At 38.7% G+C, this 24,369-nt stretch overlaps 1 protein-coding gene across 6 annotated transcripts in view; it reads left to right on the top strand.

The window, feature by feature from the left end:
- LOC128609093 (coiled-coil domain-containing protein 148-like) overlaps nt 1-24,369 on the top strand; it is a 99,727-nt gene that overhangs the window by 70,444 nt on the left and 4,914 nt on the right. The window contains exons 11-15 of one of the 6 annotated variants that reach the window (XR_008386186.1): nt 12,946-13,086; nt 19,785-19,903; nt 22,700-22,823; nt 22,956-23,073; nt 23,535-23,672. Coding sequence is in view for 1 of the 6 variants with exons in the window: in XM_053627469.1 (XP_053483444.1) it covers nt 12,946-13,086; nt 19,785-19,903; nt 22,956-23,073; nt 23,535-23,672 (516 nt within the window). In the remaining 5 variants the exon portion in view is untranslated. Of the gene's footprint in view, nt 1-12,945; nt 13,087-19,784; nt 19,904-21,133; nt 21,295-22,699; nt 22,824-22,955; nt 23,074-23,534; nt 23,673-24,369 lie in introns of those variants that run through there. The other 5 variants (XR_008386188.1, XR_008386187.1, XR_008386189.1 and 2 more) reach the window with 5 other exon arrangements.

Here is a 24,369-nt window from a genome sequence, read left to right as displayed (position 1 = left end):
CTATAAATAAGGCTGAGGTATTCAAGTGTCAGTGAATCATTCTTTGCTTTTAAAAGGATAATTATTTCTGTCACAGCATTGAATAAATGAAGCACTTGAATATGACTCGTCATTACCTCTCCAGTCACACCCAGGCTCAATCGCTGAGCGTCTTCTGTGACTAAACCCCTTTTTTCTGTGCTCCACTGGAATCAATCTCTTTAAGATGCACTCATTATATGCCTTATCTCCCATCTTGATCATTACAAATGAGTTTATTCAATAGTTACAAATGAGTTACAATTAAATACACATTAGTGTTTTTTTCTTTTTTTTTTTCCTTTAAGGAAGCCTACGCAAAGGCAAAGCTGTTTGTACTGTTTTGATCCTTCTCACATTTGCTAACAGCAGCAATATGGGTGCAGTAACAGTAATGCATTGATCTCAACAGAGTAAAGTCATTTATCACATTTATGTGGTTAGGGTAGAGATGGAGCAGGGCTATGGCTCTGTCTCAAACGGCACATTTGTGGCTTCACAATCCTTGTTAGGGTATACCGTGAGGTTGACAAGGCCATAGAGTGTCCTATTTCTTGTTTTAGACTTTAACAGGGTGCTCAAGAGCATCCTCTATGAGCCCTTACTGCGCCCACATCAACATGGACTCAGCATCGGTTCATGATGTACAACTCTTTGTCATTATTTGCGAGGGCCAATTAGAGCAGGTGGGCTGGTTGAGAACAGGGTGAGATAGATGTAGAACCCTGTTGTCAGCAAGCATCATTAGAGTAATTGCTATTACTTTAATGCTAGTGTAATTAGAATAATTACTTCAATTGAGTGGCCTAATTTATGTCTGTAACCTTCCTGATCAGTGTGTGATGCGATTTGGTGTTGTTGTTTTTTTCTTGAAAGGATTAATGAAATGAGCTTGACTTTTATTTGTCTCCAAATGGAAACCCATGTTTTCACTGATCATCGGATTGCAACCCTTGTCTCTATTTCTTGCTTCAATGTTTAACTGAGTAATGACTGTGCAACTTTCTGCTGGTGTCTGAATGGTGAGCCATCACAAAAGAACCCCACTGAACATGACGTATGATGCTTTTAAAGCGCACCTATTATGGTTTTGAAACGTGCCTAATTTTGTTTTAAAGGTCTCATACAATAGATTTACATGCATCCAAGATCAAAAAACACTTTAATGTGTTCATAATTTAAACTGCAGCATTACCTTCCCCCCCCCCCCCCCCAGTGTCACAAACGACTCGTTAAATGGTCCATTCTAAAGGATTCATTCTAAACTCCTCCTTTCAGAGAGCATACTCTGCTCTGATTGGTCAGATGTCCCAGTCTGTTGTGATTGGTCTACCACTGTCAGCGTGTTTCAAAAAGGAAACGCCCACTACCGTAACGAGTTTCAGCTCCATCTGTTCGCGAGCAGCCGATGAAGACCAGATCCGGGATTTTTTTTCACAAACCTACGTGGGTTTGTACAGGAAGTAAAGTCTGGAATCACTAACGACTCGTTTCAGCTGTTCAGAATCGATTCCTTCTTTTGGGAGTCGATAACTCCGTTTGTCATGCGCTTTGATTTTTGAAAGACTTTTGCAGATTTTTTACATTCACAAACAGCTCTATAACACTCTACATGAAAGGTAATATTTGAAAAACCATAATCGGTACACTTTAACAATAGAAATGGTCACAAAGTAGCTTTACATAAATTTGGCAGCAAATTTAGATCCATAATGAGCAAGCTAGAGGTGACAGTGGCAAGAAAAAAAACCTCCCTGAGATGGCACGAGGAAGAAACCTTGGCAGGAAGTCAAACAGTACTGTGTCTGTTGAAAGGATGTTCAGTATCAGCATCATAGGTTGCGTCCGAATATTCCTATTACTATACAATAGGCGAAAAGTAGTACGCCAAAGGAGTAGTAAGTCCGAATTCTCAGTATTAATAAAACAGTAGCGAGAAACGACCTACTGCTTCCACTGAGATTCTGCAGTAGGGAACCAATGGATGCTGTGCTATCCCATAAGGCAACGGGACTGTTGCGGAAGAGCTGTCTGAATAAAAAAAGGCAGAATGCAGCGCATTGTATGTCACGTGACAGGGCGGCTGTGGCTCAGGTGGTAGAGAGGGTTGTCCAATAATCGTAGGGTTGGCGATTCGATTCCCGGCCCACATGACTCCTTGGGCAAGACACTGAACCCCAAGTTGCTCCCGATGGCAAGTTAGCTCTGCAATATCCAGGTTACATTATCTATTACAGCAAAGGAAAGGTGAGTCTTGAGGATTGTCCCTAGTGATCGTTTTGACATCCTCGCCTCGTCGAATCACTGTGCAATCTATGAGTACGGCTCACTGATGAGCAGGGCCAAGTTTGCTTTTCACATTCTTGGTACTGAGAAATGTGGATGGGCTTCCAAAGGATAAACCCCACAGATATGAGCGGAGTTTATCAAACATGACTGGGGCCACCAGAGAGTGTAAAAAGAAGACAACTGCTGGGCAAGTTAATCTGTCTGTTTGGAGGTGTTTGCTTTTGAAACCGAGTACCTCTCCTCCTGTCACTGGCACTTGTAGGCATCTGAGACACAAATAATAGTGATGAAAAAGAATGTGTTCTGCAGTGTCACTCAAGGTCCCTCTAGACCCAGAAACACTCTTTCTTCTCTCTCTCTTTCTCTCTCTCTCTCTCTCTCTCTCTTTCTCGTGTTCTCTGTCCCTCACAGTTGTTTTGAGCTTTTTTTTTTTTTTAACAGTTTTGTATCTGCTCCCAAGTGGAACAAAGTTTTGCGTTTTTAAAGTCTCTTTTTGGTTTCTCACTCTTTAGACTCAAAGGAAAGCTATTATAGATCCAAAAGGAGCTGAAGTAGGTGTGTGTGTGTGTGTGTGTGTGTGTGTGTGTGTGCGCGTGCAGCAGAGTGTGAAAAAAAAAGTGCTGCTGCTGAGACTGTTCCTGCATGTACAAATTTTGTACAGATTTCATTAGTAGTAAAGTATTCATGTGGTTTTAAAGCCACACTGAAGAACAATACAGAGAGCAGCAGAACTTCCAGCCCACGGTGTGGTATTTCAATTCCTGCTATTCGGTTTCTCATTTAAAAAATATTTTATTAAACCACATAATTAATACGAATAACAGGTTAATTCTAGAAAACTGCTTTAGTGAACACAAAGCAACGTGCAGTACAAGCAGGTTGCAACTTGAAGCACAATTAACAGGCACAATTTTATACTAAAACCTTTATGATTTCAAATTAATGTCAAGTTTGAAACTGTCTTATTTATAAGACAGTTCCCTTTGCTATTGATGTGTGTGGTGTCATCATGCCAAGATCTAAAGAGTTCTGTAAGGCCTTCAGATAAAAGGTTGTGGATGTCTATGAGTCTAGCAAGGGATTTAAAAAGATCTCGAAATGCTTTGAAATGCATCATTCCACTGTAAGGAAAATCATCTACAAATGGGGCAGATTTCAAACGACTGCCGATTTGTCCAGGACTGGTCGTCCCGGCAAATTCACCCTAAGATGAGTCCATCTGATGCAAAAAAGAAGTCTCCAAGAACCCCAAAATTTCATCACAGGATTTGCTAGTAAGTCATGCAGCTGTTGGTGTCAAAGTGCCTACATCTGCAATCAGAAAGAGATTGCACAAATTTGACCTGCATGGGAGGCGTGCCAGGAAAAAAGCCTTTGCTGTCTAAAAAGAACACTAGAGCAAGACTACAGTTTGCCAATGAGCATATAGGCAAAGACCAGGCCTTTTGGAACAATGCGCTCTAGACAAACAAATCGAAGATGGAGTTGTTTGGCCACAGTAAAAGCAGACATGTTTGGCGCAGACCGAAGACAGATTTTCAGGAGCTGCAACTCATACCATCTGTGAAGCACGGTGGTGGACATGTAATGGTTTGGGGTTGCTTCGCTTGCTCAGGGACTGGACAGCTTGCATTCATTGATTCAACTATGAATTCTGCATCATATCAGAGAGTGGTTGAAGATAATATGACGTCATCTGTCCGAAAGTTGAAGTTGAACCGAAAGTGGACCTTTCAACAGGATAAAGATCCTAAGCACACTAGCAATTTCACCAAGGAATGGCTCAAAAAGAAGAAATGGAGGTTTATGGAATGGTCTAGTCAAAGCCCGGATTTGAATCCCATTGAAATGTTGTGGGGGGGGGATTTGAAATGGCCAGTACATGCAAGAAAACCCTCAAACATCATGCAACTGAAAGAATATTGTATGAAAAGTGGTCAAAAATATCAGCAAGCCTGGTGGACAATTATGCAAAATGCCTACAAGAAGTTATTTCTGCTAAAGGGGGCAATACTAGCTTCTGAGGCCAAGGGTTGTCAAAAAAGCAAACAGTTTCCATGGGGTGTACTTATTTTTTAACATGACTGCATATGTCATAAGAAATAGGTCTTCAAACAAAATACAACATAAAACAAAGGCAACCTGAGTAAACACACAGTAATTTTTTTTATTCATTTATTTTTTATTGAAGTAACAAACGTTATCCAACACCTATCACCAATGTGAAAAATTAATTGCCCCCTTAGATATGGCCCACCTTTAGCGTCAATAACTGCAACCAAGCGCTTCTGACAACAGGAGATCATTCTTTCACTTATTTATGGACTAATATTTACTCCTATGCTTTGGATCATTGTTTTGCTGCATAATCCAGTTGCGCTTGAGTTTCAATTTTACGGACTGAAGACCAGACATTCTCCTTAAGGATTTTCTGGTAGAGAGCAGAATTCATGTTTCCCTCAATTATTGCAAGTTGCCCAGGCCCTGAAGCACCAAAGCATCCTCACACCATCACCAGCACCATCACACCTCCACCACCATGCTTGACCGTAGGTATGATGTTCTTTTTGTGGAGTTCTCTGTTTGGTTTTCACCAGATGTAACGGGACCACCGTCATCCAAACAGTTCCAATTTCGACTCACAGAACATTCTCCCAAAAGGTTTGAGGATCATCAAGGGCAAAATTTTGGCAAAATTTAGATGAGCTTCTGGGTTATCAGTGGTTTTCACCTAGCCACTCTTCCATGGATGCCATTTTTGCCCAGTGTCTTTCTGATAGTGGAGTCTTGAACAGTGACCTTTATTGATACAAGAGAGACCTGTAATTCCTTTGATGTTGTCCTTGGCTCTTTTGTGACTTCTTGGATGAGTGGTTGCTGTTCTCTTGGAGGAATTTTGGAAGGTCAGACACTTCTGGAAAGGTTCACTACTGTGCGAAGTTTTTCCATTTGGAGACAATGGCTCTCACTGTGGTTCTTTGGAGTCCCAGAACCTTTGAAATAGCTTTGTAACCCTTCCCTGGGGGAAAGCAGAAATATAGTGGTGTGTTATCACTGTAGCAGTGATAAGAGAAGCCATGACACCTGATAGCAGAACCCAGTGATTAAGTGTTAAGGGAAAATAAGTGTTGACCAAGAACTGAACCCTGAGGCACTCCATTAGTAAGATTGTGAGGTGATTACACTGAACCTCTCCATGCTATGTGGTAGGATCTTATAGACACGACACGAACCGGGTCAGACCATAACCGTCACGTCCACATATTTTTGAATTTCTTCCTCATTTGTGTGTTCTCCATGATTAGTTCCCCTTTATAGGTTTTGTGTTTAGATGCTTAGCATTTGTTATCGCAAGTCTGTGTTGCTGTTGAGTTCTCCTTTCTGTATCCTTGTCTTGCTCTCAGTTCTAGTTTTGTGCTAATCTTCTGATTCTTGTCCTGTCTTTGTTTATTTTGTTTTATTATTTTGCATCCACCGCTGAATCATTACAATAACTTGTGAATTATGATTCACAGTATTAAAGGCAAATTAATCAGTTACTGTATTTGTACATCAAACCCTTTGTTTCTCTGAAGCACCAGGTAGTCCATGCATCCATCCATCCATTTTCCATACCGCTTATCCTACACAGGGTAGTCTGGAGCCTATCCCAGGACACCTGGGGTACAAGGTGGGTAACACCTTGGACACTGTGCCAATCCATCACAGGACACAATCTCACAGACATTCACACATTATGGACAATTTGGCAATGCCAACCTATAACGCATGTCTTTGGATTGGTGCAGGAAACCCGAGTACCCGGAGGAAACCTGAGAAGCACAGGGAGAACATGAGAACTCTACGCACACAGGGTGGAGGCAGGATTCAAACCCCCAACCCCGTAGCCATTGTGTCCCCCCAGCAGGTGGTGTTCGATTGTGAAAAAACATACTAAATGTTTAATTTCCCACCAAAAGCCACCATTAAATTATTTATTAAAAATTGATCCACAACTCTCTAGAGAGCCAGAGAAGAGATGCAAGAAACTGTGGGACAACTTTTTATGGAACAATGGTGAGAAGAAAGACATTACTAAAAAAAGAAAAAATCTTTGATGAAAAGCATGTTGCAGACAACAAACATGGTTCTGTGTGGTGAAAACAAACATTGCTTATCACCCTAAGGTCTATGCAGTGAAGCATGGTGGTGGCAGTATCATTTAATGGCAACTAGGGAATAGCAGGATTAGGAGTCATGAATGGAGCCAAATACCTATTTTAGTCAATTAAACAGCTGAGATTAGGATTAAGATCAGGGCTGGACTGGCCATAAGTAGCACCCGGAGAATTCCCAGTGGCCTGATGACTGATTCGGCCCACTGCCCTGCTGTTTTAATTAATTAATTCTTTATTATTTTATATTATGCATTTATGATTATGGTTCATTCATGTTATTATATATTATATTATACTCAAGAGATCCGTTCTGAATTTGGCATTCAATATTGTGGAATTAATTATTATTAATTTAATAGAAGGTATAAAAGGCAGAACCACCAAACTATCGGTATAGATATCGGCATCGGCTGATATCACTCTGAATAATCGGTTATCGGTGTAACCGATCGGTGTTTATAGCAGTAGACCTGGTAAAGAAGTGACAGGTACATGAAAAATGGTAACAAAAAAAGTGTCTTTTGTTTACATCTCTTCTGCATTTAATGTACTTTTGTGAGTGAAATGTAGAGAGTTACTGGCAGCTTTGCACTTCTGGTGTTTGTTAAACGCTTGGCATAACCATGTGGTGGCTGTGGCTCAGGTGGTAGAGTGGGTTGTCCACTGATCGTAGGGTTGGTGGTTCGATTCCCGGCCCACGTGACTCCACATGCTGAAGTGTCCTTGGGCAAGACACTGACCCCCAAGTTGCTCCTGATGGCAAGTTAGCGCCTTGCATGGCAGCTCTGCTACCGTTGGTGTGTGAGTGTGTGTATCTGAATGGGTGAATGAGAAACGCTTTGGAACTGCTAAGGTTAAAAAAGTGCTATATAAGTGCAGACCATGTAAATGGATATAAATTAGGACTGCTTCACTACCACTAGGTTACTTGTTTATGTTTTTATGGGATGACCATACTGTGTATAAAAATTTAATTTAGGGTTGCCAGTGGTTTAAAAACATCGTTGCGGGTGTATGGGGTGGCCTGGATGAGTATGAGACGTATATCTTTATGGAGCTCGCTTTGTGCACAAGGACATTGTCATGCTGGAACAGCTTGGGGCCTCTTCATTCCAGTGATGGGAAATTGTAATGCTACAGCACACAACAACATCTTATACAATTGTGTGCTTCCAACTTTGTGGCAGTAGTGTAGAGGAAGAATCACATGTGGATGTGATGGTCAGGTGTCCACATAGGCCATATAATGTATATCAACCTCAGTCTGAACCTGAAACTGCTAGTGAGCAAATGCTACAGTGGGCCAATAAATATGCCTTCATAGCAGCACATAATTATAATGAGCAGAATTAACATAGTTTTCCTTCTCAAGTATTTAAAAAGAGAGAGAGTGTGTGTGTGTGTGTGTGTTAGTGGAACATTATTCTGGTTCCTATCATCTGGCAGTATTGTCTTATCTGGGCCAGAGAGGATTGTGATTGATGGTGCAATTATTGGGCCAGTTACCCTCTCCGTACTTTTTCCTCCCTTTCAGCTATGACTTTTCTGCTTTAGCTTTTCTGTTATACAAAAACAAAAAAAAACACACATCTGTAAAACAGCAAGTACATGAAGAATCACTGCAGCAAAATGAGTACTGATCTGATGAAATGCTCTTTGTTAACATACATAGCTGGGTTGTGTTTAGACTGTAGTGTTCGTGTGTAATTTTTCTTCTCATCAGATGGAACTGAAGTGAGGTTTGCTTTCTGTCTCTCACACCGACTATCACTCTGTGCGCCGTGGCACCCACGCAACCGCTTCACAAATGTGTGTTTGATGACAATCTGTTGCTGAGAACACATCAAGCTTTTCCTCTGTGGAAGTGTGAAGTCAGAGGTGTTAATGTCTCTCGTCAGAGCCACTGAACGGATTGCTCAGTCTGCTTCCTCGCTCTGTCATTAAGGAACTGTCACATAAAAGCATACACACACTGGCATGGGTGACATGCCTGCATAATGATTTCTAGATCAGTGATAGAGCCAGAGAGTTTACTTATATACTGATTAGGCATGTGCAAAGTTACATTTTCATATTATCCTAACTTCCCTCCCACACACACACACACTTTTTACTGCAATTTACAATATTATCATAATATTGCTTTTCCTGCAAAACAAGTAAAGCTGGGGTTTTTTTTTCCTGATAACTGTCTTCATTTGAATAATTTGTGTAGTTGTATAAACATAATCACTGTTTCAGCCAGAAGAATACAGTAGACACATTGGAGACTTTACTTTCCCACCATGTATCCTAACAATCTTTACAGTCTTTTGTCTTTAATTTATTTATTAATTTTCATATGGTTCATTTACATGTGATTCATTTACATGTGATTCATTTACGTATGATTCATTTACATGTGATTCATTTTATATGAGATTCATATTCATGAGATTCATATTCAAGTGATACATTTTCATGTGATTCATTTTCGTATGATTCCTTTACATGTGATTCATTTTCATGTGATTCATATTCAAGTGATACATTTTCATGTGATTCATTTACGTTAGGTTTAAATCCTCTAAAAACAGATTCGCAATCTTTACAGTCTTTTGTTGGCTCTCCATCTTTCACGATCTGGCACCATTCAATTATTCATTAAGTAAACAGAATAGATATGGCACATTTACAATTCTGTAGCGATCTAGAGGAGAGGTGTGATAAATTGTGGGACAACAGTGGTGAAAAAAAAAAAGACATTGCTGAAAGAAAGAAAAAGAAATGTTTGCTGAAAGGCATGCTGTAGACAACAAACTGTGTGGTGAAAACCGACATTGCTTATCAGCCTGAGAATAATATCCACACAGTGAAACATGGTGGTGGCAGCATCACCCATCATATGGGAATGCTTTTCAAAGACAGCAACTAGGAAACATTAGAATTGAGGGCAGTTTGAACGGAGCCAAATATCTGTTTCAGTCGATTAGACAGCTGAGACTGGAGTGAAGATTCACTTCCTAGCAGGCAGAGCTTGGGCAATTTTGGCTTCTGGTTTCTGGCTTCTTAATTGAGAAAGAAGCTTTGTGATCCTTCGTGTCTCATCAAGAGTTCTTTGTATAGTTAAGAGTTTGTAGTTTTCTAAAGGGAAACTCTTTCTTATAGGTAAACCCTTTTATTAGCGTTCTAAACAAAAATGAGAAGCAAAGAAAGCCTTAAGGATTCCACAACCTTGGAATTATATGGTTCTATCTGACTTCTAAGCCACTACATATACAGTACTGTACAAAAGTCTGCACCCAATTTTTTTTTTTTTTAAATACAAATTTTGTCTCAGATGTTTATTTTAGGATTTCTACGTTATGTAGTCAGAAGAAAAACATTTTACATATCAGTAAAATTTACCAGCTAAAGGATAAGGGATTGTCACATTGTCACAAATATTGACTTTGTTTAATTTGTCACTGTTTACTGGACTTTATTATAGTTTTTTTTGTTGTTGTTGTTTGTTTGTTTTTTTTACAATTAAAAACATTTGTTTTAATTCTTTTTGAAGGCATCTTTGCTATACAGAATTTATTTACATGTACAAAACTTTTGCAAAAATATTGCATAAAAGTATAAACATGTAAAGTTGAAAAGTCGTATTTACTTTCACACGTATGAAGGGTAAAACTTCATTGTTTTATAAATCACAGAATTGCCAGATAAAAACTGGGTCTTGATGTTCTGTACAGAGCAACATTAGATTTTTCTTAATTATTATTTGAAAATGTAAATAAAACCCCATTGACTCATCTATAATATATCGTTCAGTTTAGTTGCTTATACACTCCTAAGATAGCTCAGGCTACAACAGCTTTTTTTTTTTTTTTAATAATACACCTTTTGTCAAATAAATCTTTTACATACCACACTGTAAAACCGGATAAGTTAATTTAACTCAAAAAATTTGAGGAAACTAATTACCTCAAAATTTTTTAAGTTGATAAATCAATTTCTTTAAGCCAAATACACTTAAATATATCAAGTTTGAGTTAAATTTTTGTTATATTTAAGTGTATTTGGCTTAAAGAAATTGATTTATCAACTTAAAAAATAATTAAAAAGTAATTAGTTTCCTCAATTTTTTTGAGTTAAATGAACTATCCGGTTTTACAGTGCACAAATTTATACATGCACAATCTAGTCATTTTCTCTCATATATTTTAAAGCAATTAAGTAAAACATTCACATGGATGCATACAGTGGGGTCCAAAAGTCTTAGACCACATTGAAAATCTAGGATTTTCTTCTTCATGGAAAATTGGAAATAAACATAATGTTGCATCATTTTGAAATATTGAAAACAAAGAAAGTAAATGTTTAATACGTTGAATATTTATTGTTCTAGATTCTGCACTATTTCTAGATCCCTATTTCAATGTAAACAAATGTATGATATTGACCATGTTAACTGCTTTGTACAGAAAGTCAGATTTTCCTCATGTCTAAGCTCTTCTATTGAAGCATGTGTTCAGTCAGACAACATGCTGATGGATCTTGATCTAAAATGGATGATAAGGTTTTGCACAATCTTGTGGCGTCCATGCCAGCTCGAGTGCACGCTGTCATTAAAGCAGAAAGGGGACGTACCCAATATTAAGAAATTAATGTAAATAGATTCTAATTTGCACTCAAGTTGTTGACAGTAAAATAACATATAATGAAAATAGTCAGACTGTTGAACCCCACTGCACTTGCAAACAAACCCATTTACAGTGATAATTGCTGTAGGAAAGCATGGCACTTTAAAATCAGCAATTTTAAAAGCAGGTTTATGTTTTGTTTACAGACAGTGATTCAGTGCAGAGAAGGAGGACTGGTATTGCAGCTAAGTGATATTTTCTGTATAGAATGACTTCATCGGCTATTAAAGACTGATAATAGTTTTGCACTCAGGTCTCCTTTGGTGAACAGTGGACTAGTTCAACAAAGACTTCATGTACAAACCATAATGAACTTTCTTTTACTTTCACACTATCCTTTGTGACCCAGATGAGGACGGGTTCCCTTCTGAGTCTGGTTCCTCTCAAGGTTTCTTCCTCATATCATCTTAGGGAGTTTTTCCTCGCCACCGTCACCACCGGCTCGCTCAATAGGGATTAATCCACACACTTAAAATCTCTATCCTGTGTTTATATGTTTCTGTAAAGCTGCTTTGAGACAATGTCCATTGTAAAAAGCGCTATACAAATAAAATTGAATTGAATTGTATTGAATCGAATAATATATACACTGCCAGTCAAAATGTTCATTTGGTTTAACTTCAAGAAATGTGTTCAAATTAAATGTGGAAACATTTATCTATCAGTTATAATGCCAGAAGTCGCTCATTGTTCGTGCAATGTGTTAGTCACGTTAGCACCTGATAATCATTTTATTGTGCCAATCACTTAGGAAAATGGAAATATTTCACTTTCTAAAAGAAGCGTGGTTAATCACACTGGAGTGTGAATCTGTCTTTGTACTTCCCAAGCAGGATGTGTAATAAAAACACTTGAAATTCCTGCCTTACCGTGCAGTCCATTTAAACACAGAGACACAGTTAATTGAAATGCGTAATGTGAGTTAACACGTGTGAACGTTGCCACTGACCCGTTCCGTAACTGTGAAGCCCCTGGCCTGTTTAAAGAGGTGTTGATTGCCTCTGCAGAACCCCAGGGACGAGGATGCTTCAGCTACAGAGGTGTTAATGTGTGTGTGTGTGTGTGGTGTGTGGTGGTGGTGGTGGTGGGGTGGGGGGTGTATTTACTAAACTCTGCTGATGAATATCAGTTTGCAAGTTTGAAACTCACCGCTTCAGTGCTTCTTGCATTACCAGAAGACAGCTGCTAAACCCACCTGCCATTCATTTATTGTGTATAAAAGTGGAGAGTGTTTATCAGCCATAACATTAAAACCACTGACAGGTGACGTGAACAACGTTGATTATCTCGTTACAATAGCACCTGTCAAAGGGTGGGATATATTAGGCAGCAAGTGGACAGTTGTGTTGGAAGCAGGAAAAATGGGCAAGCATAAGAATCTGAGCGACTTTGACAAGGGCCAAATTGTGATGGCTAGACGACTGGGTCAGTGCATCTCCAAAACAGCAGGTCTTGTAGGGTGTTCTCAGTATTCAGTGGTTAGTACATACCAAAAGTGGTCCAAGGAAGGCCAACTGGTGAACCAGTGACAGGGTCATGGGCGCCCAAGCCTCACTGATGTGCATGGGGAGCAAAGGCTAGCTCGTCTGGTCCGAACCCACAGAAGAGCTACTGTAGCACAAAACTGACACACATTCTGTGTGAATAAAGAACTGTAGTCTCAAACTGTATACCCCAAAGATGCACCAAGAAGGTAGATCCGTCGTACCAGCGTCATTTGGAAAAGACAATGATACTCTACAGTCAGTAATTTAATATGGATATTGTGTGTGTGTCTGTGTGTGTGTGTGTGTATGTGTGTGTGTGTGTAGCTGCAGCAGTGGCATGAGCAGCAGGAAGAGGTGGCACAGATGGAGGCGGCTATAGCATCACGCTGGCAGGAGGAGGAGAAGGAACGACAGAAAGAGGAGCAGGAGAGAGAGCACGCTAAGAGGACCAGACAGAAACAACAAGTATAAACACACACACACACACACACACTGGGGTTTTGGTATTCTTTTATAAAGGTTTTTAAGGGTTGTGTGAAGTTTGAAGTTGTTGAATTTTTACATCTCTTCCGTCTCTCCTATGCTCTCCCAATTATTAATACTTTAAATCTCTTTCATATTATAGCTTTAAATCTCAAATATGGTAGTTTAGCCTCTAAATTTAAGGGTCGTTATTTTCTTTGGGGACTGTTGCTAAACAATAATGAGAATCATAAATCTTTAAAACGATGCTTATCATGAGAAATAGCCAGATTAATATCAGGTCAATTTATCGGATGTTTTTTGTTTCTTGCCTGTAGCTCATAGTAACAAGGGGAGAAATTCTCACAAGTGTATAGAGCGGCAAATGTAAAACGTCGAATACTCTTTTCTCTTACAGTTTGAACATGCAAGGCCATTGATACATTTGATTCATGTGTAAATTTAAAATATAAATCTAAGTGTTAAATCTGAATGTTAACTATAAACCTCATGTTAACTCTAAATGTAAATGTTAAATGGTAATAGTTTCCCACTGACACAGCTCGGAGATGGAGGGGACAGTTAGCATGTGAACAATATGTTTAACTGCTACATTTAACAATTAGATTTATAGTTTCACATTTAGATGTATATTCAGCATTTTCGTTGAACACGTAGAGTTACATTTACCATTTATTTTGAAACTTAAAAGTTGTTTTAACTTTAACATCCTCACTAAGAAAAAATCCATGGAAAATTGTTTCCTTTGCATTTTTTTATTTCCTTAGGGAAATAACAACAATCAATGTTGAATTTTTTTAACAGACCTCACAGGTTTTTTTTTGTTGTTGTTGTTGTTTTTTTGTATAGGTGACTTTTAGGCCTAATATATGGCCTTTTTTTTTTAGTATAGGTTCACTTCATGGTGAAAGTATAAATACATTTACCAGATACCAAAAACTTTTAGGAAAAAGTCAAATAAAACGCAGAGGCAGATGTCTGGAGTGACTTTCTTGTTGCTAACGTCCTGTAAAGAGGCCAACTGAAAAGGTTTTTTCACACTATTTCATGACAAAGCAACATTTAGTGAATTTTTTAAGCATAACATACCTAAATCGAGTTGTAGAAACGGTTCAATCAGGCTGGGTTAAGTTCAACACATTCTTCAATAAGATGTAGTGACTCAAAATGTGCTCTACCAAACAGTTGAGAAGAAGGGTCATGTGACAGGTCAAGTGACATGGCTTTAGTGTATGGTATGACTGAGAATTCTGGGTTAAATTTGTGGTTGTTCACTGTGCTGGCTGTGACGTGGCTCACTGATTCCTGGAGTTGAATTTAAATACAAGAGAAGGCAGAAATGTGATTTTTGGAAAATCCTCCACTGTTTACATTTCATCTTTTGCCCATCTGTGAAGGATTTATGTGTTGACCAGGAATAAAAATGAATCGGTCCAGCTGATCTTCCCATCCCACTAAGGAGTTAACTACTCTTGTTAATGTTGCCATCGTAAAGCTTTTTAAATATTTAGGAATCAAATTTTTCGTTTTTGTTAAATCACATTGTAAAATATGATTATACAGAAGCTCTGAGTGAAGTAGTGATGGATTTTTGGATAAATGGATTAGTCTTCTCACTTCTATCCAAGCTCTAATTTCTATGATCAAAATGAATGTCTTGCCAAGGATAAATTTTGTCAATCTATCTCCCCCACTTGACTGCTGGAGTAAGCCTTGTGTAAATTTGTCAGGAAGTGTAAATGACTCAAACTGGACTCTTTTAGAGGAGAAAAGAGGATGGTGGTCTGGGGTTAAGTCATTTTAGACATGGCTTATCCATTACACCCAAATATCCTTGTAAACGCCAATATATATTTTTTATTGATTGATTTTATTGACGACAATATATATTTTTTATTGACAATAAGCAATGTCAGTTGCGATTTGCTCCTGTTATCTCTTATCGCATACTGACATGGAGAGTAGCTGAAAGTCATTATAATATATTGTGCAAGCAGCACACTATTTCACTTGTACTTAACACCAAAACACTTTTGATTGCAAGGACATCCATCTCAGCTCCTCACTGGGAAAGTAGAGGCATTCATTATTGGAATCTATAGTGGTAGTGGATATGTTTGATCTGCCACATTCCTCCTTTTATTTTTATTTGCAGTTCAGTTCAGTATTTGGAGTTCCATGGCAACAGCACTCAGTGTTTATTAATTCTAGCTCTATATACTGTGTACTGTGTAAAAGAAAAGAAAAAAAGAGAAAATAAAGTATCCAATGTCTAAGAGATGAGAGTTCAGGCTAAGAGTTGCAAGATACCATTGTGTCAGTTTATATATATATATATATATATATATATATATATATATATATATATATATATATATATATATATATATACACACACAGTCCTGTATAAAAGTCTTAGGCTTCCTATTTTTTTTTTTTTTGTACAAACTTTGTTATAGATTTTTATTTTATGACTTCTACATTATCAAGTCAGTATAAAAACATTCAAACGTTTTAGATTTCCAAACATTAGTTTTCCAGCATGAAATGAAATGTTACAGAAAAATGTTTGTATGTCAGTAAAGAAAGCAGCATATTAAATGGTAAGAGACCACTTTTCAGTGCTGCAAAAATTAGAAGCAAGTGCGACAGTCAAAGTCTTCAGAAGAACCGTGGCTAGTTTTGCAAGATGCTCAGTAAAACTTATTTTATTGAGTTCAATAAACACCTTACTTGAACAAAGAGTTCAAGGTGTTGACTTGGCCTCCAAATTCCCCAGATCTTAATCCGATCGAGCATCTGTAGGATGTGCTGGACAAACAAGTTCGACAAGGGGGACCTACACAATATTTGGCAGGTGGTTTTAATGTTATGGCTTATTGGTTCAGTCATTTGAACTTGCTGTGACCTTGACTATGTTTGGATCAATTCCAAAATATAGTCAGTTCATCTGGTCATTACAACGATAATTCCATATAAATCCTACAAACATTCAACCACTGAGATATCACAATAATTAGAATCTTGGATGGACAGACTTACGGATACACATAATGTGACATAATGTGAACACCTAGTGGTGGTGGCTTATAAATATGACATTAAATACCTATAGCAATTATTAGATATCCTGAAAAAATAACTACTACTACTACTACTACTACTACCCAGTACTACCTACTACTCCTACTTCTACCGCTAGTAGCCATAACTACCTACTACTCCTAATTCTTCCGCTAGTACCCATAACTACCTACTACTCCTAATTCTACCGCTAGTACCCATAACTACCTACTACTCCTACTTCTACCGCTAGTACCCATAACTACCTACTACTCCTACTTCTACCACTAGTACCCAGAACTACCTACTACTCCTACTACTACTCCTACCTCTACTACTACAACTACTACCACTCCTACCTCTACTACAACTACTACAACTACTACTACTCCCACTCCTACTCCTACTACTACCACTCCTACCTCTACTACTACAACTACTACTACAACTACTACCACTCCTACTACTACTACTACCACTCCTACCTCTACTACTACAACAACTACTACTACTACTACTACCACTCCTACCTCTACTACAACTACTACTACTACTACTACTACTACTTCTACTACCACTCCTCCTCCTCCTCCTCCTCCTCCTCCTACTACTACCTCTACTACAACTACTACTACAACTACTACTACTCCTCCTCCTACTACTACCACCACTCCTACCTCTACTACTGCTACTACTCCTACCTCTACTACAACTACTACTACTACTTCCCAGTACTACCTACTATTACTACTACTAATAATAACAATATTAAAAGTTATATTATTTTATTTTTTATTGTATTGAATTTATGATTATTATTTAATAATCATAAATTCAATACAATGAAAATAAAATAATAGAGCTTGTGTTATGAAAGGGCTACTCAAACATTTTTTAATCCACTGTCTACACAGTGCCTGGGTATGTGTATGTGTAATTACCTCAGACAATAATATTGACTTGTTTCTCTGTTATGATAAAAACAACAGAAATCCTGTTTACTTTAAGCTCATGTGTAATGAAAGTCTAATGGCAGCTGAATAACTCTGTCAATAAATGTTTGAAGTACATAAGTAAACAATCCAAATTTAAAACTGCAGTTATTATATTCCAACAGTAAAGGACAGACACAAGAGACACTTTGTCATGTAATGTAGGCTGAGACGGAAGCAAGTGCAGGTTAGGTAGTTTAATACAAGAAGTACAAGTCCAAAGGAACAGGCAGAAATCAATAAACAAAGACAGGCAGAGGTCAGGCGATCAGGCAAACAGTCCGAACACGGCAAGGCAAAAAGACGAGGTCAAAAACAAGAACAAAGTCAAAGCCAGACTCAACAAAGAAGGTATCAAGGCTTGGTAACAGCAGAAACAAAATGTAATTAACATATACTTCACAAAAGTTAAGTGTTTGAACAGTCTCTTATATGTGTGGTGTGATTGTGAGTGTAAATTGGATGCAGGAGTGCGTGATTAGAATGAAGGTGCGTGTTCTGGGAATTGTGGTCCATGTCGGCCATGTTTGTAGGCCGCAGTGCAGGATGGGAAATGTAGTCACTGGTTTGCTGTGATATGACATGCTTCAAAACATTTTCGTACGTAGGTTTTCCAGCACTGGAGCAACACAGTAATGTGGATTATTTACATTTTCAACTCAGAAGGCGAGTCTCTAAAAGTATGAATTTCACAGATTTCCTCAACAATACTGGTTACACAAAAGTATTCATGATGAACGAATTCACCTACTGACCTTAGATTTCTATCATAAGTGAGTTTTGACTAAATAAGTTGTCTTGTTTACTTTAATATGTGTAAATCTTTGTCATTGGTTATCGGATACACTACAGATGTGATAAAAAGAGATTTGAAAATCACTGCAGTATTTCTTTCCAAAGGTTAAGGCTGATATAAGAAAAAGACCTTCCAGCTGAGTTGTGACTGATGATTTAAAAACATCTCGTGTTTGCAGGAGTGTAACAAACTCTTTGCTCATTATCAATATCGTTTTACTATTGAGCAATTGATTGTGTGAGGAAAGCTCCAAGCCACTGCTGGCCTCATTAACTTGATGAATGTGTTGCATTTTGTGTGTGTGTGTGTGTGTGTGTGTGTGTGTGTGTGTGATGATAACCTCCCATATTTGTGTTGGAGACTCTTTGATGTTGTGACCTCACTTTCCTCCTCCTCATTCTGCTTAATGAAGTCAGTTCCTCCAGGCTTGATGCTGACTGATGATGTTGTTTGGGCTGTAATGGATTACATACAGTATATATACAGCACTATATAAATCTGAGGAATTATTATTATTATAGGAGAAGACTCAGAGCTATTATCTGGGCAAAGGGAGGTAGCACAAAGTATTGACTAAAAGGGTGCCAATAATTGTTGCACACCTATATTTAACAAAACTGGGGTTTTTTTTGGTTTTTTTTTGTTAAACCTGTGTTGTGTTTGCAATTGTTTGATATCCATGAGAGCAGAGTATTTTTGTGAAAGGTTAAACAATAAAGACAAATTTTCACAGCCTTCTTTGCTTATATTTACCAAGGGTGCCAATATTAGTGGAGGGCAGGGGCGTTAGCTGGACTGTTCATTCGGGACTGAGCATAGATTCTTATCCATGCATTTTTTTCTCCAGCTCAGCTAGTAGCCTAAGTTTTGTTTTATGGAACCTGAGGTAACTTAGCTGTCAATGTAGGACATGATCAGAAAAAGTTGGATTTATAATAAAACTTGCTTTGTCACTCTTTGTAGAACTACCAGTCTGATAAAATAATACTTTTCTAACTAGGCTAGTTTGGTGTTGCTAGCCAAGGGGAGGAACAGCTAAGCTATCACTGTATGGGTTTAGCTGCTACAGTGCCATGCAAAGTACATTATCTTTCCTTATGCTCTACTTATATCATGTTCACGTAAACTGGAACTCATATAGACGTTTACACACCTTGTTTTCCTGCTCAGCTTCAGAGGATGTTAGTGTTTCAGTTTCAACACCTTTACTGGTATAAAAAAATAAATCGCCGTATATCCATTTTTCCTCACACGGACTGTGCGCTAGCGTTTGGCAGAATTGAGAGACTGTCAGCCAATAAGACACGAGTATTTCCATGTATTTTCCTGTAAACCCTGTCTGATTGGTCCCACCTCCCTTCTCCGAAAATATAAAATTACAACACCGCCGTCTTCTTTTACTGACGTTCAGTTACGTAGTGATAAACCGCTCCAAGTGGAGAATTATTCAGTGTTAAAGAAAAAATCTTCAGGGTTACAGACCCAAATGCCCAGGCCAGGTTATGCCCCTGGTGGAGGGCATTGTATATACATACATACATACATACATACATACATACATACATACATACACGTATGCTGTCCTCTTGCACACCATAAAACATTAGTATTCATTTGCAAACCCCATTGTCTTCCATCTGTAACGATCAATAAGACCGCCGCAGAGATATCAGAGTGTATCTTTGCCTCGTTTTCCCCCAGGCAAGGTTGTTTAATTAGATACTCCGAAGTTAATTAGTTTAGCTGCTGGATCAAAAAGTTTGGAAATGTTTTTGAGTGAAAGTCGTGTGTGAGTGTGAATACATGCTTGAGCTCTGTGTGTGTTCCAGGTGCGGGAGTTTCGTGAGGAGCAGCGGAGGAGGAGAGCGGAGTGGAGGTGCAGGGAGGAGACGAGACTGGCGCTGCTCAGGAGAGAGATGGAGGAGCAGGCGAGGAGAGATAAAGAAAGGTAGGACAGATAAAGAAAAGTAATAGGTCACCACCCAGGCTGTGCTCACACTGCTTAAGCACAAGGATGAGAAGGTCATGAAGATTTCATTTTAACATCTAGAGTTAAAACCAGATTGCCATCAAACATCTGAACACCAATTGAGGCAATATCTTCTGGAATCTTTGCAGTACAGTTCCAGACATGTGTACGATCTCTCCCAAGGGTCACGGAAGCTGGTTTGAAGATCCTGATGGCCTTATTAACATACTTTTGTGTTGGATGGCATTCTGGGAAAATCAGCCAAAAACTATATGAAATCAGGTTTTGGCCAGAATGGACTTCTACTATAAACACAGGGTTTAAAGCTACATCTACCCTGCTGGAAAAAACAACAACAACAGAAACCATCACAGAAATTATAATGGTTTCCACTACAAATACCATTAAAACCATTGCCATTACCATTATAGGTCCTTAATGGTATCCACTAGACATAACATGCCACCAGTAGAAGGCATCAAATTAACAGTAGAGACCTACAGGGACCATTATAGTTTCCATTAAAATCATTAATATTCCCATTATAACCATTAAACCCAACAAATTCTATGAGGATAGAATGAAGGAGTCTCAGGTAACAGTCCTAGTGCTTTAGTCAGGGTAAAGCAGTACTCTGCTTCGTGACATGCCTCATCGTACCATGTATCGCCGTGTATTATTTTCATATAATCAAAGTGACACTCAATCAAACTCATTTCCCATCTCACACTTATCATTCCTTTCTTTATTCATATATAGATTAGATTATAAATGTTATCGGTTAGGTTATAAATGGCTGTCGGTATTTAAACTTCTCGACAATCTCTCAATAATAGAGTGAATCTTTAGACAGTCGGGAGCCCTACTTAGCCATCATTTATTATCTGTAAGAAATATGGACTTTATGTTCTTTTGATATTTGTCCTTATTAAATAAAGTATCTAAAAGAATATATCAAATCAGTGGCTCGAAAAATAATATGTTGACCTGTGAACCCGTGTGTATATGTGTGATGTGGTGTGTGTGTGTGTGTGTGTGTAGTGTGTATGTGTATGTGTGTTTATGTGTGTGTGTATGGGAGTATGTGTGTGTGTGTGTGTGTGTGTATGTATGTGTATATGTGTGTGTATATGTGAGTGTATATGTCAGTGTATATGTGAGTATGTGTGTGTATATATATGTGTGTATATGTGTGTGTATATATGTGAGTGTGTATGTGTGTGTGTGTGTGAGTGTGAGTGTGTGAGTGTGTGCTTCACAGTGCCTCAGTGACTCCTGTAACTCATCTCTTTAACTCTGCTAGCTGAGATCCAGAGCTGTGAGGGGTCAATAAGATGAGTGATGGAAAGAGAAAGAGAGAGAGAAAATTGGTAGGCAGAGAGGATAGAGGAATGAGAGAGAGAGAGAGAAAGAGAGAGAGAGAGAGAGGGAGAGGAGATAAGGGATAAGAGAGAATGAGAGAAATGGTGAAGAGAAGAGGGTAGGAGAGAGGCATGACAAAGAGTGAAAAAAGAAACAGAGGGAGGAGACAAGAGAATTAAACAAGGAGGAATTAGAGAGAGAGAGAGAGAGAGAGAGAGAGAGAGAGAGAGACTGGCATGTTGGTACTGTCCTCATAAAACGTGTGTGAATGAAATCAGTTTGGGTTAAATATGCTTTTAAATCTATTTCTGACGCTTGGAATTGTGTGTATACTATGAAAGTGTGTGTGTGTGTGTGTGTGTGTGTGTATGTGTAGGGCAGAGTTGGGTGTAACCTGTTACTGTAATCTAATGACTTAATCTGATAACGCAGTAATGTAAAGCATTAAATTTTACATTGCTGTAATTTGATTCCAGTTACTGATATCAATAAAATGACGTTATTTGCGTTACAAATTTATTGTTAAGAAAACAATATTAAATAAAATGCATTTTTAAAATAAATCATGTTTTGTGCGGCTGCAGAGGCGTAACCTGGCCTGGGCATAGTGGGATGTAGCCCTGAAGATTTTTTCTTTAGCCCCGAATAATTCTCCACTTGGAGCGGTTCGACTCTACGTAACTGATCGTCAGTAAAAGAAGACCGTCTGTAATTTTATATCTTCAGTGAATGGAGTCGAGAATAATCAGACAGGGTTTACAGGAAAGTACATGGAAATACTCGTGTCTTATTGGCTGACAGTCTCTCAGTTCTGCCGAACGCTAGCTCACAGTCAGTGTGAGGAAAAATGGATATACGCCGATTTTTGTGTTTTTTTATACCAGTAAATGGGCTAAAATTGAAACAGTAGCATCCTCTCATTCTGAGCAGGAAAACAAGGTGTGTAAACGTCTATATGAGTTCCAGTTTACGTGAACATGATATGAGCAGAGCATAAGGAAAGATAATGTACTCTACACGGCACTGTAGCAGCTAAACCCATACACTGATAGCTTAGCTGTTCCTCCCCTTGGCTAGCGACACCAAATTAGCCTAGTGAGAAAAGTTTTATATTTTATCCGTCTGGTAGTTGTACAAACAGTGACGACACCCGAGGCAGTTTTTTTATAAATCCGACTTTTTCTAATAATGTCATACATTGACACGCGCTAAAATTACTGAACGAACTCTGAGTTTCACTTTGTAGTGTATTTTTGTAGGTTTGGAAAGTAACGTGAAAGTAAAGTAATTAGTAATCTGATTACATTTTACATGCAGTCATCAGTTATGTAATCAGATTACAATTTTAAAGCAGTAATTAGTCATCTGAAGTGGATTACTTTTTTTGAGTAACTTATTGTCCACTAATCATAGGGTTGGAGGTTCGATTCCCGGCCCACGTGACTTCACATGCCGAAGTGTCCTTGGGCAAGACACTGAACCCCAAGTTGCTCCTGATGGCAAGTTAGCGCCTTGCATGGCAGCTCTGCTACCATTGGTGTGTGAGTGTGTGTGTGTGTGTGTGTGTGTGTGTGTGTGAATGAGTGAATGAGACACAGTGTAAAGCGCTTTGGATTAAAGTGCTATATAAGTGCAGAACATTTACACTTACCATCCAACACCGGTGTAGGGTGCAGTTCAGAGAGAAGTTGCTGCAGCATCGACAGCAGGAGCAACAAGCTAAAGAGAGACTCAGACAGAGAGAGGATGAGGAGCGAGAGGAGAGACTTCAGACACTACGCAATCAAGTACACACACACACACACACACACACACACACACACACACACACACACTTTATCTCTGTTTAATATTTTACATCACCACACATGACTCCTGAACAGTAGCTGAATGATTTTTAGTAGCATTACTGCCCCCATGTGGTAAATTATAGGACAGCAAACCTCTCTCCACACCCACACACACACACACACACACACACACACACACACACACACACACACACACACACACACACACACACACAGAGCTTGGTATTCTGAATGCTTTGATTTTTACACCCCTCTCACTGGAGTGCCATTTTTCCCAGTAAGCAACATTACAAATTGCACCTTTAAGGCTTCAAATTGTAGGGTGAGGGGGCAGTTCAGAAAAGCCTCTCCAAAACAAATAAACAACAACAACAAAATAGATCCAGTAGTGCATGAATTTGGGTAGTTTTATGTTAATTTCATTCTTATTTTTGCAGGTTGCCATTGTGGCAGGAGCAGACCCAGAGAGGATGATGGGACAGACTGAAGCGTGGAGAACCCGCCTACAGCCTGACAAAGAAGAGTTCATGTTGCAGAAACCCCTCTATCACTTACACACCTATACAGACACACAGGTATGGTGTGTATACATATGGTGCTCGTTAACTAGAATGTGATTCAGGTGCAGTTGGTCACGTGACCGTGATGTAGTGCAGTGGCTGCTGGGAGCTGTAGTCCAGAGTAGCCTCCGGGATATCCATGACACATGTGGACCACCAACCAATTCAGATGTTCTAGTCTAATGCTGCGTTCAAGGTGAAGCTGCAAATAAAGCTGCCTTCAATCGGTAAAATCCACTGAAAGCTAGTTAACGTCCCTGTTTACCAAGTGACGTCAAACCAACATGGCTGCTCACACTGGTGAACAGTGTACAGTCCCGCTTCTCTACTTTTAAATTAGTTTATATCCGTATTGGCTTTAGATCTGTTTATATACAGACACAGTACTTGGTTAAATCTATAACACTGACCATACTAATCACTGTTTTGAGGAGGTAATCATCAACGTTAGAGTTATCACTAATGTTAGCCAGCTAGCTTGTTGCTAAGCTACTCACTATTGTCTGCTGTTGTTGCTGTGCTGCAATTTCAGTCCAGAATGTTCACTATAGTAGAACAGTACCAGTAGCCACTCAGGCCTGTAACTGTAAAAGTGTGGTTTAAGGAACTTTTTATGAGCTTTACATTCTCTGACAGAGCAAACAAAAGACACGCTTTCGTGGAGGCGTCCATGTTTTATTATTTTTTTTCCAGAGGTGGGAAGTGACTTTAT

This window comes from Ictalurus furcatus, chromosome 6 (genome assembly GCF_023375685.1).
Source record: "Ictalurus furcatus strain D&B chromosome 6, Billie_1.0, whole genome shotgun sequence".
Lineage (NCBI taxonomy): Eukaryota > Metazoa > Chordata > Actinopteri > Siluriformes > Ictaluridae > Ictalurus > Ictalurus furcatus.
This window is presented reverse-complemented; position numbering and strand designations above follow the sequence as displayed.